Genomic DNA, 14477 nt, shown 5'->3' on the forward strand with positions numbered 1-14477 from the left:
TCTCCTCCTCCATCTCCTTCCGTAGTTGCGTGCTGGCGTTGGTGAAGTCCTTCAGGGACTCATCCAACTTGGCCTCAGCAGCAGCCTGGGCCTCCTTGAGCTCCCGAGTTCAGCCTGCATAATCTAATCCTTCAGCGCAGCGGAGATGTTCTCCTGAGCGTCCAGGGCCTTGCGGTGCTCCAAGACAAGCTGCTCCTTTTCAGCTGTAATCCGGAAGAAGAAACGATTAACAAAAGAATCCGGTAGGTTCAAGAGAGGCAAAACAAGCGAAAAAGAAAATAGTACCTTTGAGCGCGGAAACCTGAGCAGTGAGGTCCTCAAAGGAGGCTTCCGGAAGCACTGCTATGCAAATAACTTATGAGTATAAATTGAAAAAAGCAGCCGGTACAAAAGAAGCCGGAGGCAGAGAAACGAACCTTGGCATTTGCTGTGGGCCTCGGAGAGGTACCGGTGCTCCCACAGAAGCTCCTCGAAGAATTTCTTCCGGGCGTCCAAGGTGCCCTGTTCAAGTTACAAGATTCCGGTAAGGCTATGCCGGCATTTTGTTTCAAGCAAAGTTTCGCGCTAAGAACTGCGTTCTCAACCCGAAACTCGGGGACTGGCTATGCCGGTTTTTTGGTTTCTAAGAGAGTTTCGCGCTAAGAACTGCGTTCTCAATCCGAAACTCGGGGACTGGCTATGCCGGTTTTTTGGTTTCTAAGAGAGTTTCGCGCTAAGAACTGCGTTCTCAACCCGAAACTCGGGGACTGGTATATAAGCTGGAGGATTGAAAACCGGCAGAAATTTAAAGGAACTTTGAGGTTTGTGCAACTTACCACCACGTTGCCGCTGGCCTCATGCCATGCGGTGTCGAACTCCTTGACCGCGCGCCTGAGCCGGCTGAGGTGCTGCGCGGTACTCCGCCGGCCAGAAGGGTTGATCACCGGAAGCTTGTCCTTCCCAAGGCCGCGGGTTGCTTGAGACAAATCCGCCTGATTCCACTTCTCAGCGTAATCAAGCAGAGGCCCCAGGTTGACCTCGCCGCGGTTAAGCTCAGTGATCCGGCCCAGTTGAGCTGAGGCCTTCTCACTGGCCGCAACGGCGGTGCGGCCGGCGTGCTGTACTAGTGACTGCGAGCCGGAAGAGGGGGAGGTCGCTGCTGTGACCACCGCAGCAAGTTGCTGGGCGGTAAACTTGGCGCCTTCCGGAGGAGCTGGCTTGGCGGCAGCTGGTTTGCCGGCGGGAGCTGCCGGGGGAGTTGGCGCGGGAGCCTCCGGCGTCTCCTTACCCGGAGAAGAGGTTGCCAGCGCGGAAGCTTCCCGCACGGTCTTGGAGGGGGAGGCAGAGACCTTCTTCTTCTTCTTCTTCTTGGGGGTCGGGGGAACCGGAGGTTCCGCCCGCTCAGGTTCTTCGGTGCCGGCGCCGATGTTGCAGGCGCCGGTGTCTTCAGCTTCTGGAGGGGAAGATGAATCCTCCTCCGCGCGGTGGTGAGAAGTTTCAGGGGCCGCGCGCCCTGCACTTGTGTTGCCTCCCCGAGAGGAGGCAAGAGATTTGTCGGCACTAGATGGTACCGGACTTGCTTGAGGAGGTGGCGAGGTCCTGGCGGCGTCCTCAGATGCTTCCGGCCTCATGCCCGTGGCACTCCTGGTGAGGCTAAGGGCAGGCCTAAGAAAGAAAAAGGAAAGTAAAGTTAGAAAAAGCAACCGGACAAAGAAAGTCACGAGAGACAAAAAGAAAGAAAAACCGGAAGCTTACCCGGAAGCAACCAGAATTTGACTCCAGTAGCGCTTCTTGGTGTAGGGCTTGCCGCCACCGTCCTTCTTGGAGCGCTTGGCGGGGGGAGTTCCGCTAGAGCCGGCCTCAGGGGCCAGAGCTTTGTTCTTTTGCCCCCGAGAGGCTAGGTTGTCCAGGAATTCGTGGCCAACCTCGGCCTGCAGTGGTGCAGCGTGCTCCACAACCTGAGGGTTTACGTTGGCTGAGGCAGGATCCACGAGGTAACCATCTATAAAGAAACGGGTGAGTAAGATACCTCAAGGATAGTGACATCATCATCAGAACCGGAATCATTTGCCGGAAGAGGATTTGGGAGGTTACCAAGGAGCTTAGTGTGCGTCGGACCCATCTTATGCTTTCCCTTGACGTAGGGGTCGGCGTCACAATCGTCCCGGAAAATCCGGTCGGGAGTAAAAGATGCCGGCTCCTCCTTGGCGATCCGGCGGAAGTTCTGAGATACAGAAAGAACATGTTAGAACAAAATACTCGTAGTTATACCGGTGAAAGCTTTCCGAAGATCCAGAGGTCTTACTCGCCGCGGAGGAGAATTGATGTGGCTGTAAGGGACCAGCCCGTACTTCCCGCTAGGACTCAGCGGGTTTTGGTAAATCTGCTTGGCCTTAAGGACCAAGTTAGTGGAGCTCAACCGGTGAGTTGTGATCCTAGTCGGGTCCATTGGGCCCGACATTTGGCTGATCTTGTGGGCGCGCCGCTGAAGGGGCAGCACCCGGCGCGCGAGAAAAGCCCGGACCAGATCTTCCGCGCAGAGGTTGGTCTCCTCCTTGTTGGTGTCGATGAAACCGGCTATCCGGATGGACTCCTTGTCGTCCTTAGGGTAATGGAGCCAGTTCTTCATGGAGGGCGGCCCGGGAATATACCGGGAGATTGATGAAATCTTCCGGGCCGCCGTTCCGGACGTAAAAGAAGGTCCTCTGCCAGGTCCGGACAGAGTCCAGACCGGAGAGTTTGTAAAAGTTGCTCCCGGGACGGGGAAACAAGATGCAACCCCCGCACCGGACAAAGGGTTTGGGGTGTGGAAGTTTTCTATCTTGGATAGAATTCTTCCGGAGGTAGTAAAAGAAAGAGAAGTTGTCAACACAAGGAGTGATACCGATGTATCCCTCCATGAAAGTGGTGAAGGAAGAAAGGTAAAAGATCGAGTTGCCCGGAAGATGATGGGGCTGGAGCTCGTAGAAATTGAGGAAGCGCCGGAAGAAGTCCGACGCTGGAAGGCCAAAGTCGTGCTCAAAATGAGCGGCGAAGACCATGTACTCACCCGACTGAGGCTCGGGCTGGCGCTCCTTGCCGGGGATGCGGCACCAAACCTCCTCCGGTATCCTCCGGGAGCGGTAGAGCCAATCTATCTCCGCCTGGGTCACGTCGGAGCCCATCCAGGCCCCGCGTGTGTAGGAGTCCAAATCTACGCCGGCACCCTGACTTGAGCTGCCGGCCTCTCCTTGGTTATCGGTAGGCTGAGCAGAGCTACCGGTACCGGCTCTGGGCGAGTTCCGCCTCGAGCCCGTCGGATGCTTGATCCACCGGGATTTCCCCACCGGAAGAGGCAGTGGGATCCTCGGTATGGTCGCTGCTACCGGCGGATTCAGTTAGGTACTCCTCGGAAGACATACCGGTATAAAGTTCCAAGATCTACCTAGAAACAGTTTTCCCCGAACCTAGCTTCTCGTGAAGATCTACGAGTAAGAGAAAAAGCAAAAGAAAAGGAAGGGTAAATACACTACCGGCCCAAAAGTAATGCAAAGAGGAAGGAAAAAGAAAGTGAGTTCGCGAGGCTAACCTGGGGCGGCGGAGAACGACGAAGACGACGGCCGCCGGAGTTGGACGAGCTTGCGGACGATGGCGGTGAACATAGAAGAAGAAGAAGAGGAAGTGCCGTGAGGCGCTCGGAGCAGGAGAGGCGAAGTTCTGCGGTGAATCTCTGCGGAGCGGAGCCCTGCGGAGCTTCTTCGGAAGTTCATCGGAGAGCAAGGCTTCGGCGGCGAGCGGCGGCGAAGAGAGCGCAAAGGGCGGAAGCTCTGAGTGCTCTGGAACTTGGCAAATGCGGGGAAGACGATGATGTGGAACCGCCGCCCCCTTAAATAGGGAGAGAGGTTCGTGGGCCGGCAACCGCTGGGCCGTGACGCTTCGCCTCGTGGGCCGGCACGTGGCGCAGAGATACACGCGTGAAAAATAGGATGCCACAGGGAGGCCACACGGATCCGGAACGGCAGTGAGGATCCGGTGCGGCAAATTAAATGCAAGCGCAGAAGCCGAAGGGAAGTGACCCCTGACACTGTGGCGCCAGGCACAGTGCGCATGTCTCTGAGAGGCACTGTGTCCGAGATATTCTCGACTTCGCCGAGGAGAGTTTAATGACAAAGATGCCGGAAAAGATCGGTATGGTTAGAAGAGTTCGGCAGAGATGCCGGAAGGTTTGAACTGGTTGCCGGAAGGTTTAAACCGGTACGTTGAGTAATGGGAACCTGGCATGGTCCGTCGGATAGGATCCGCCGGACTATACCAGCTTCGGGGACTAATGTTGGGGGGATGACCCCTGGTATGCCAAAGGCATGCCGAGCTTGCCTAGTTTAGGCTGATAAGGTACTAGTTTAAAGATTATTCCGGACAAAAGAGTTAAGCTGATGGCTAAGTGAGCTTATGCCGGTATCCCAGGAGGGGTATACCGGAATAGGCTAAGAAGGTACCGGATTACCGGTACAGGCTACACTGTAGCACGTCGGCAAGCTGGTCAAAGATTCTCTCAAGAGCTAGAGGACAAAGATGAGTGAAGCACTTCAGCTTTAATCGAACCTCTGAGGCCAAAGCAGAAGATGACGTAAAAGGTACCGGGGGATGTCACCGTTCCTGATTAAAGGTCTACCGGTGTCATCAGCTGCCAAAGAGGCTTTGTAAAGTAGTTTGTCTAGTCAAAGATGCCATTAGGGTTTCCTAGGGTTTCTTCCCCTGTAAGCCACCCTCTCCCCTATATAAGGAGAGGGGGCACACCCTTGCGCGGGGACGACGATTACCTTGTACTGAAAACCTGTAACCTTGTTCGACCATGGAATAGAGAGATCCAAAGTTGAGCTAGTTGTTCTGTTCTTCTTCTTCAACCTCTGGCCAAGGCCAAGTTTATCAAGAGAGCATCCGGTATTCCATCCGGAATCCATCCCCATATAACCAAAACCCTCCCCCGAATCCTCTAGCGCACATTCGGCCCCAACTTAAGCCATCCCATGGCATCTGTCTGTTCACCACGACGACAGGGGTTCGGAAAAGTTTGGGATTTTTCCGGTGGAAGACCGAGAAGGTTCTAGAATGTTCCGGAGGGTCCAGCAGTGGGCCCACAACCCTAGGAGGGGCCACATGGGCCGAGGGGGTGCCACCCAGCTCTAATGGGCCAGGCACACAATCCCCTCAAGGCCCAGGCTGGCCACCCCTTTAGGGTTTCCCCAAAACCCTAGGGGGTAGACTTGGGAGGGAAGAAATCCCCCCCCCCTCTTTTGGTCGCCACCCTAGACTTGAGGAGGGGCCAAGGCAAACCCTGGCCGGCCTCCCCCTATATAAAAAGGGGAGGGGGCAGGGTGCGCAGCCCTCCCTCACTCTCCTACCCAGGTCGCCCCTCTCCTCCTCCACCATACCTCCCGCTCCGGCTTAGGCGAAGCCCTGCAGGAATTCTCCCCCACCACCACCACACCGTCGTACTGCTGGGATTCCGAGGAGATCTACCACACTTCCGCTGCCCGCTGGAACAGGGAGAGGAAGGACTTCATCGACACCGTACGTGCGACCGAGTACGGAAGTGCTGCTGGATTGCAGCACCAGAACGATTGACTACATTAACCATGAGATATGATCTCGTAAGGCTTTGGATATCCGTGGGTTAGTCTCTCATCTCTCTCGTTGCTCCGATCTTCATAGATTAGATCTTGGCTTTTCCTATATTGGATCTTGGATTTGTTCTTCTTCTCGGTAGAATTTTTGTTTTCTATGCAACGAACCCATCAGTTGGATCCCGACACATTTGTTTTGGAGAAAGACCCGCTCCGTTTTAATTGCATAGAACACTCTAGTTTTCGCTGTTATTGTTCTGTGAGTGTTCTAGTTTTCTAGTATTGCGTTTAGATCTTGTTCTTTCACTTGAATTTTGTTCAGAACTCGTTAGTATTATTTATTTATGTATGATTAGCTCTCTGGTCCATATTGTATTTCATCTCTGAGAGTTATTTCAAATAAGTTGATTGGTGTTGGATACGAGTAAAATATTTCATGACTATAGTGATGCAAAAGGAAGCTTGTCTAGACTGTGGCATGTCATATTGGATGTTATTTTAATCATATGCTTAGTTATTGTTGTAGCATGACTTTTTTCAAATGGTTGAGAGTGCATAATGTGTCATTGAAAGAATCATGTGTTGTTTCCATCATAAAAGCATAATATTATCGTATTCTCCTTTGATGCTTTATTGGGTTGACTTGGCACATGCTTATACCATGTTATGACTATAACCAGTCAACTAAAGCCTCTATGATCATTTAGTTTTTGACTTGTAATATCACTTTATGGTTTGATTGATAATGTTTTGTCGTTATGCATGATTATGGCCATTATTGCTCTCTTATTTGACCGCTCCCAGTCTTTTGCTAGCATTCGCCTACGCTGAGTATGAACTCTACTCGTGCATCCAACCACCAATAACCAAAGTTTGCCAATTGTTTCCACCATATCTACCTAGTAGCATTATTGCTATTCCAATTAATCCATCATGTTTTATTTATCTTCCAAATTAAATTTTGGCATGAGAAAATTAGTCAGTAATGCTCTCACGAACTTGATGGCACATTTACTTTCTTGCACTTAATAAATTTTATCATTGTGCCTATCTTATGAAGTTTATATGGTTGCAAATTGCAATTTTGGAGTTAGTATAACCATGCTTTCATGGGCAACACTTTCGATATTGCACTTATATTTAGTTGATCTCATGTTCTTTTGTTTATGGTTGCCTAGCGGTAAGAAATAAAATGGAAATTGTAAGTCCATGGAGTTTGTATATGAGTTAGAGAAAATCCTGGGCTGCTAATCTAAGTCATGCATCATTCATGGTGGAAATTTATAGCTAAACCATAGTGAGCATTCTATGAAGCATTTGCATTAAAAAGCTATACCCATAGTAAATAAAAAGATTGCTGAGATGATCATTGTCTGTTTGTCTTGTCATTTTGGCATGAGATTGCTCCTGCAAGAGTACCTCCATATCATCGGGCAAGAGGTACCCGGTTGGCGGTTCTCAATGATACATGTATACTTACAATGACAAGAACTTATTTGGGACCTAAGTTGAGTAGCGTGAGGTTTAGGTACTCGCATTCAAGGGGCATGAGATTTTCAACTTGTGATTTGCAAGCACATAGCTCATTTTTGACTCACATTAACTTTAACCATTCAAGATGCTTATGATAGGGGCAATGAGAGCTCAAAGCTAATAACTACCATACTTTTTCGAAGGTTTATAAAACTTGTTTATCTTCCTTACTCTGCAAAGAGTCTTTCTTTTACCTTTATGTTGAGTCTTCATCTTCTACTTTATGCACCAATTAAGACAATATAGTTGTCATTCTTAGTGCAATGTGCATAGTTCCAAAATTATTATTGATTGATTCATGATTGTGCCATTGTTTGCTCTTAAACTACTTGTACCTAGTCACCCTTTGAACTTTAAAGGTGTCCTAGCATTTATGTTTTTCTACTCCATAAAGGACATGTTGAGTACCACTTTGTTATGTTTGCTCTATGCTCATAAACAAACAGTTACTTTCAATGCACTATTATTCATGATCCTTTGTTCGAGTTACTCTTCATATTATAACATAGTTGCTAAGTTATATTGAATTATATCTATCATGCCTATGTTAGAGTACTTAGATCTCAGCTCACAATGCTTTACAATGCTTAATTAAGATTGTTTTGACTGCATGTCACATCAAAAGTTATTTTGTTATCACTTACCTACTCGAGGACGAGCAGGAGTTAAGCTTGGGGATACTTGATACGTCTTAAACGTATCTATAATTTTTGATGCTCCATGTTTGTTTTACACCAATTTACATATGTTTTGCTTACACTTCGATGCACTTTTATATGATTTCTGGCACTAACCTATTAACAAGATGGCACAGTGTTAGTTCCCTGTTTTCCGATGTTTTTGTAATTCAGAAAAGTTGTACAGGAAATATTCTTGGAATTGGACGAAACAAAAGCCGAAGTCAATAGTTTACCATAACGAAGACAAAGTTCGGAGGGGGGACGAAGTGGCGCCACATGACGTCCAGATCACCCCATGGAACGGCCTGGGTGTGAACCGCGCCTAGAGGTGGTTTGGGCCCCCGTGCGGCCACCGACCTCGCCTCATCAGCCTATTTATTCACGACCTCTGGAAAACCCTGGATGCTCGAGCCTCCATCCACGAAAAGTTCCGTCGCGGCCGCCATCGCAGAACCCATCTCCGGGGTTCTGAAGCTCTTCCGGGCACCCTGCCGTAGGGGGAAATCATCGCCATGCCCGCCTTCGTAGTGATGCGTGAGTAGTTCATCCCTGGATTATGGGTCCATAGCAGTACCTAGATGGTTGTCTTATCCAATTTGTGCCTCATGTTTAGATCTTGTGAGCTGCCCTACATGATCAAGATCATCCTTATGTAATCTTACATGTTGTGTTTGCTGGGATCCGATGAATATTGTATACTATGTTGAGGTCGATTATATATCATGTCATATGTTATTTGTGATCTTGCATGCTCTCCGTTGCTAGTAGATACTCTAGCCAAATAGATGCTTGTGACTCCAAGAGGGGGTATTTATGCTCGATAGAAGGTTCATGCATCTAGTAATCTGGGAGAGTGACAGTAACTTCTAAGATTGTAGATGTGTTGTTGCTACTAGGGAGAAAACAACAATGTTTTATCCAAGGGTAATTCTATTGTTTACTTTACACACATTGCTTAACGCGATAATCTATTGCTTGCAACTTAATACTGAAAGGGGTTTGGACGATAACCGGAAGGTGGATTATTAGTCATAGACGCAGTTGGATTACGGTCTATGTATTATGTTATAATGCCCAATCAAATCTCATAGTAATCATCTTGTCATGTATGGTCGATATTCTGTCAATTTCCCAGCTGTAATTTGTTCACCCAACATGCTATTTATCTTTATGGAGAGACACCTCTAGTGAACTGTGGACCCGATCTTTTCTTTTACACTGATACAATCATCCTATTCTGTTTACTTACTGCAATTTCTGTTCTTTTTAATTACTGCAAACATCTCTTTCCACTCGATACGTCTAACCCTTTGTGTTCCGCAAACCGGTGAGATTGACAACCTCACCGTAAGTTGGGGCAAAGTACTTTGGTTGTGTTGTGTGCAGGTTCCACGTTGTTGCTGACGCCGGTAGTGTGCCCAGCCACTAGTCAGCTAGCAACACCTTCAGAAGTCACGCCTTTCTCCTACTGGTCGATTAAACCTTGGTTTCGTACTGAGGGAAAACTTGCTGCTGTGCTCATCACACCTTCCTCTTGGGGTTTCCCAACCGCTTCCACAACAACACTCAGCAAGATTGTCTGGAGCCATCACCGGAGCACCATCATGTTGGTGCACCGGTAGTAACTGACCCTCATGCAATGCAATCAACCAAATGTGTGATGTATATATGTACTAGGTTTCCTCAGTTGGCTCCGCTAGGCCTGGCTGTTTATCTAATAATGTAACCAAAGTGCCCTATTTTAAACCCTTAGGTTTTGCTTGTAATGTAAAGTTCTAGAAATACACGTGAAAAACTTGATGGGTTCGCTAGGACAAGAAAACATATGTAAGATTAAGAAGTCACGACTAGATACCCGTGAAAAACTTGATGGGTTCGCTAGGACACAAATCTGCCGATATTGTTGCCAGTCACAATCAATTGCAAGGCGTGGTACCTTTGTTTGGTGCACTTTCTAGAAAATTTCACCTAAACTATCGCTAGATTGGAGTTACAATTTTGATGCAGAACTAGGAATATCTCAATAGGTTGGCACTACCTAGAAATACTCCCGTTTGGCACCCATCATTTTATTTTATTTGGCCGAAATGAAATAAAAATGAATTTGATGATATCATTTCATTCAGCAATTTTTTTAAAACAAATGACAGGCTACCAAGAGGAATTAAGGTTAGGCATGGGGTGTAATCCATGGAATTCTCAATTGAATTGCAATACCAATTCTGTGGCAGCCAAACAAGTTGATTCTCGGAATCACAAACAAATTCCTTGATTCCGGCACCAAATGATGGGAACCAAAAAAGCTCAAATTATTTTTTGAAAAAAATGAATTAGTGCTAGTAGGAACTAGATACTAAATGATATAGTAGAAGCGGGACCTCGGCGTGAGAATTCCAGAAATTCATTCCTGACAGGATTCGAACTCTGATCGTTGGGTGCGCCACTGCGACCCCAACCACTGGGCTATGCCCACGTCCTCAAAGAGCTCAAATTATTTTGAAATTCCAGTAATGCAAAGGGCCTTCATCAAATTCTACCGGACATGGATTTGTTGTTGTTGTATGTGAGTAGATGAGACCTGCACTCTTGGAGTATACAGAAGTAAAACATGGGGAAGAAATCTCATCAAGATTCAGAGGCAATGCCAGCATCTCATCGAGAATTTTCGCACGCAGCTCGAGGAGGAAAAGGCGTGTAATTTTTTGAATGAAAAGGGAAAGGGAATGATTCCTTTTAGACGCATGCCTTTTGATGCAGCGAGTGCCTGCACCCGGCCGTCTAAAAAGCTCACCCAGCCCAAACCCTGAAACCTGACCCGGCCGAGTGGGCTCAAAACTCTCCCCGCATGCACACTGCACGAACCATCGGCATCGACATTGCCATTGCCATGGCAGACCTCTCCTCGATCATACTCCACAATACTAGTTTATTAACAATTGCATGCATGCTTTTCTTTCCTCCGCTTTGCTTTGCTTCCCTAGCAAAGACGACGACCAGAAAGTAGGCAATGATGAAGCTATGATTTTCGCCATCTTTTCCTTCTTTCGATCGATCGATCCATGGATCCCTTTTTGATAGGGTTTTTGCATGCACAAAGAAAAGACCTTTTCTCTTTCAAAGAGGTTAATTATGCCCTAGAAAGTTGCCATGATGATGTTTCGAGCTCTGCTTGTACTCCATGGCCATATGGATCGGAACTCAGAAAGCATACACACGCTCGCTGGAAAAAGCTTTGCTTTCACGCATGTACATGCTTGCCACATGAAAAGATGGAGACGACGACGACTTATTAAGTTGATGATCTAAAAGAAAAAAAAGGAGCAAACTTTCCAAGCCCTCCTTTTCTAGCTTGTGCTCTGCTAAAGCGTGTCATCGACTAATTTCCGAAAGCACGTACACTCATCAGAATGCATGGCATGATCAAACAGGAGACGAAGAAAAAAGGTTTAAGACGACGACATCATGATTAATTCCATCGGTCGATACGATCGATCATCCCTAATCAGTAGCTAATGATGATGGATCGATCGATCTATCATGTGATTCATGCATATGGTCTCTCTTACATTGGACAAAGCACATGAAAATACTTGCGTACGTGCATGTCTCGAATTATTGATTAATCTATCTAAATCGGCTGCTCATGAACCCCTCCTCTCCCCCTCCTCCTCCTCCTAGGTTTTCGGCTGCAGCCGGGAAGGAGAAGGCAGGCATCATGTTGTTGTAGCTCAGCGGCGCCATGTTCACCATGGCATTAGCCCCGTAGTTCCGGCGGTCTAGGGTTTGCAGTTCCCTGATCTGGGACTTGAGGAAGCGGAGGTAGTTGGCGGCCTCGTCCAGCATGGATGCCGTGTCCATCTTGGCGCCCCCCGGGACCAGCTTCTGCAGCACGCGCAGCCGCTCGCTGATTCGCTCCCGGCGCTGCCGCGCCGCCACCGTCTGCGGGTCGGAGGAGATGCGCACGTTGCGCCTGCTCGGCCGCTCTCCGGCGTCCTCCTCCGCGTCTCCGAGGCTCACGGGCCGCATCGCCGCCGCGCGGTAGATCATCTCCTTCACCTGCGCCAGCGCCTCCGTGTCCGGCTCGTACCGGCCGGGGACGTCGTCGCAGCCGCTCCTGCCGTCGAAGCTGATGCTCGACGAGGTGCTGCTCAGGGACGGCTTCGTGCGCTTGGCGGACGGCGCGGCGGTGCTGAACGCGATCTGGATACCGCCGCCATTTCCCGTGTTGCCTGACGCGAGGAGGCTGCACAGAGGGTTCTCCATCTCCTGGGCCGCGTGCACGTCCGCGGCCGTGCATGGCGGCTCGGCGGCTCTCCGCTTTCTGCTCGACCGACGCTGCTGTCTTCTGACACCACTGCCGTTGCCTTCCTCCCACTGGCTTTTCGTCGTGGCCGCGGTCGGCGCATCCGCTGCGTCGTCGTTGTTGCCGTAGTCGACGACGACGCCGCCACGGTCAGTGAAGGAAGGTGCTGCAGGTACAGTAGCCAACGTGACAGCTCGTGCTGCTGGTACGAGGTCGTAGTCCGGAGGCATCACCATCGCGCCCTGATGGCGATGGTGATGCTGCTGTCGCTGCGCGACAGCCCCGTCAACGTCCGCGTAGGCAGGCGTGGCGGGGCCCATCGAGCTGTACGCGAGGGTGGCCGGCTCGACGCCTCCGGCCACCGCCTTGCCGCCTCCGCACGGCACCTGGATGCCCTGCAGCTCCATGATGGCCGCCGCGAGTGCCTCGTCCAGCACCAGCCTCTCCAGCACCGTCATGCCGCTCCCGTCGACGACGTTAACGACATCACCTGCCGCAGCAGCAGTGTCGCCGCCGTTCCACGCGCTCTCGCTTAAGATCATGTCGTTGCAGAAGCCATGATCCATCACGCCCGGCACCTAAGAGGAAATAATCAAAGTACGTGGATGGATTAGCTATACATCGAAGCTAGCAGCTGGATATATACGCCAATCTGATGAAGATCGAAGCACATGCATATTGCAAGAAGACAAACGGAAGATGAAAGATTTAATCGAGGGAAAAACATGCAAGTGCGCAGAGAAATCGATACATGTGAATCGATGGATGGATCAGCGATCGTACCCTTAATGAGACGCAAGTAAGCTAGCTGAGGTAGAGCGCACACTCCGTGCTGGTGTTGGCGATGGTATGCTAGCTAGTGAGAGACGATATGTGGTATGCAGCAGCAACAGAAGGAGCATTCGCGCATTAAACACTCGAGGTAGGAGCAAGGAGAGAGGAGGAAGATGCTAATGGCGCAATAAGACAAGAAGCCTGCAGCAGTGTTGAAGCTACTTTTAGGGCCCTGCGCGCAGTGTGCTCTCCCTCTCTCTAGCAAAAGGCTGCAGGCCGGAGGGGAAAGCGAGCAGGCTGGCTCTTATAAAGAGGCAAAGCCAAACAACGGACTCAGCTCGGATAGATAGATAATCTGGCCTGGTTGCATCTACTCTATCTCTACGATGGTGGTGTACATACTGCACTTGTATACTTGTAACTAGCAGTACACACTACATCCATGGTCCTCACACTTGACACACTACTCTTCTGTGCAGCATAGTGAAGTGATGCACACATCTATCTATCTATCTATAGCCACGGCACAGCCTAGCTACCTGCTATTATCACTCACTTTGGTATGCCTATCTAGTTAATGCTCTTGATTGTGTGGGTTCTGAAAGATAAGCTTGCTAACATGTCTAGGGCTTTTACTTACCAGAGAATAGGGGTACTGGTCTCTCTCATGCCTAGCTTAGGGCTCGATCTATAGCCTGGGGCAGGGCTCAATTATACAAGTAGTACCGGTATATTTATTATGTGTAGTACTTTTGTGTTATTGTGTGTGTTTGTGTTCCAATCCTATCGTGTAGGGTGACAGATTTCTTTGGATTTCTTTAATTGACATCTTTATAATTTACGGAGATACTTTATTTCACATCAGAGGAGGGAGAGAAACTAAAAAAGGCTGTCACCAGTTACTTAGCTCGCTCCATCTGGGGTGCTATGATTTGATTATGATCAAGTGTAAGAAAGATAGAGGAGATCAAAGACAGGGTTGGCTTTGAGCTCATGACCACCACTGCCCCTTGTCGTCTACACATAACAGCAAGTACAACAGGGTGATGTAAGCAAATGGTGAGAGTTAGAATATTACATTTTTGTTCAATTTAACAAGTGAGAATAATATATTGCCCATTATCGAAAACAAGTGAGATAGAAGTGGGCTGTCATGCAAGAGTAGATGCAGGCTGCAACACGTGCTTCTAATTAAGCACTTTGCAAGAGTATCAGATGGACCACATATTAATAAAATAGTTCATTTTTGTAGCTAACTACTCCCTCCGTCACACCAAACATGTCGAAGGTTTGTTAAAATTTGGATGTAACTATTACTAAATATTTAGTGTCTAGATACGTCCAAATTTTAATAAACCTTGGACATGTTTCATGGGATGGAGGAAGTATTATACATGTTGGCTATAGAGCTACATATAACCAGCATTTGGATCTACTATTGAAGTTTGCTCCAAACATGCATGTGTGCATACATGCGTGCGTGTAGTGCATGCATTACTTATAGCCAGCCTAAAAATGACCTTGCTGTAGCAACTGTCACAAGTGCAAAAAGATTTTCACTTTTACTGGCAGCTTTAACTTTGGGCACTTTCATGCATGCATTCA

General features: G+C 48.7%; 1 protein-coding gene across 1 annotated transcript; it reads right to left on the reverse strand.

Moving 5' to 3' along the window:
* Window positions 1–11234: 11234 nt before the first annotated feature.
* Window positions 11235–13327, reverse strand: LOC124661521 (transcription factor LATE FLOWERING-like). Its single transcript, XM_047199385.1, has 2 exons — window positions 12882–13327; window positions 11235–12676 (listed from the first exon to the last, which is right to left on the reverse strand). Exon 2 carries the CDS (start codon window positions 12662–12664, stop codon window positions 11420–11422), a length of 1245 nt encoding a protein of 414 aa, XP_047055341.1. The 5' UTR covers window positions 12665–12676; window positions 12882–13327; the 3' UTR covers window positions 11235–11419.
* Window positions 13328–14477: the final 1150 nt, after the last annotated feature.

This window comes from Lolium rigidum, chromosome 6 (assembly GCF_022539505.1).
Source record: "Lolium rigidum isolate FL_2022 chromosome 6, APGP_CSIRO_Lrig_0.1, whole genome shotgun sequence".
Lineage (NCBI taxonomy): Eukaryota > Viridiplantae > Streptophyta > Magnoliopsida > Poales > Poaceae > Lolium > Lolium rigidum.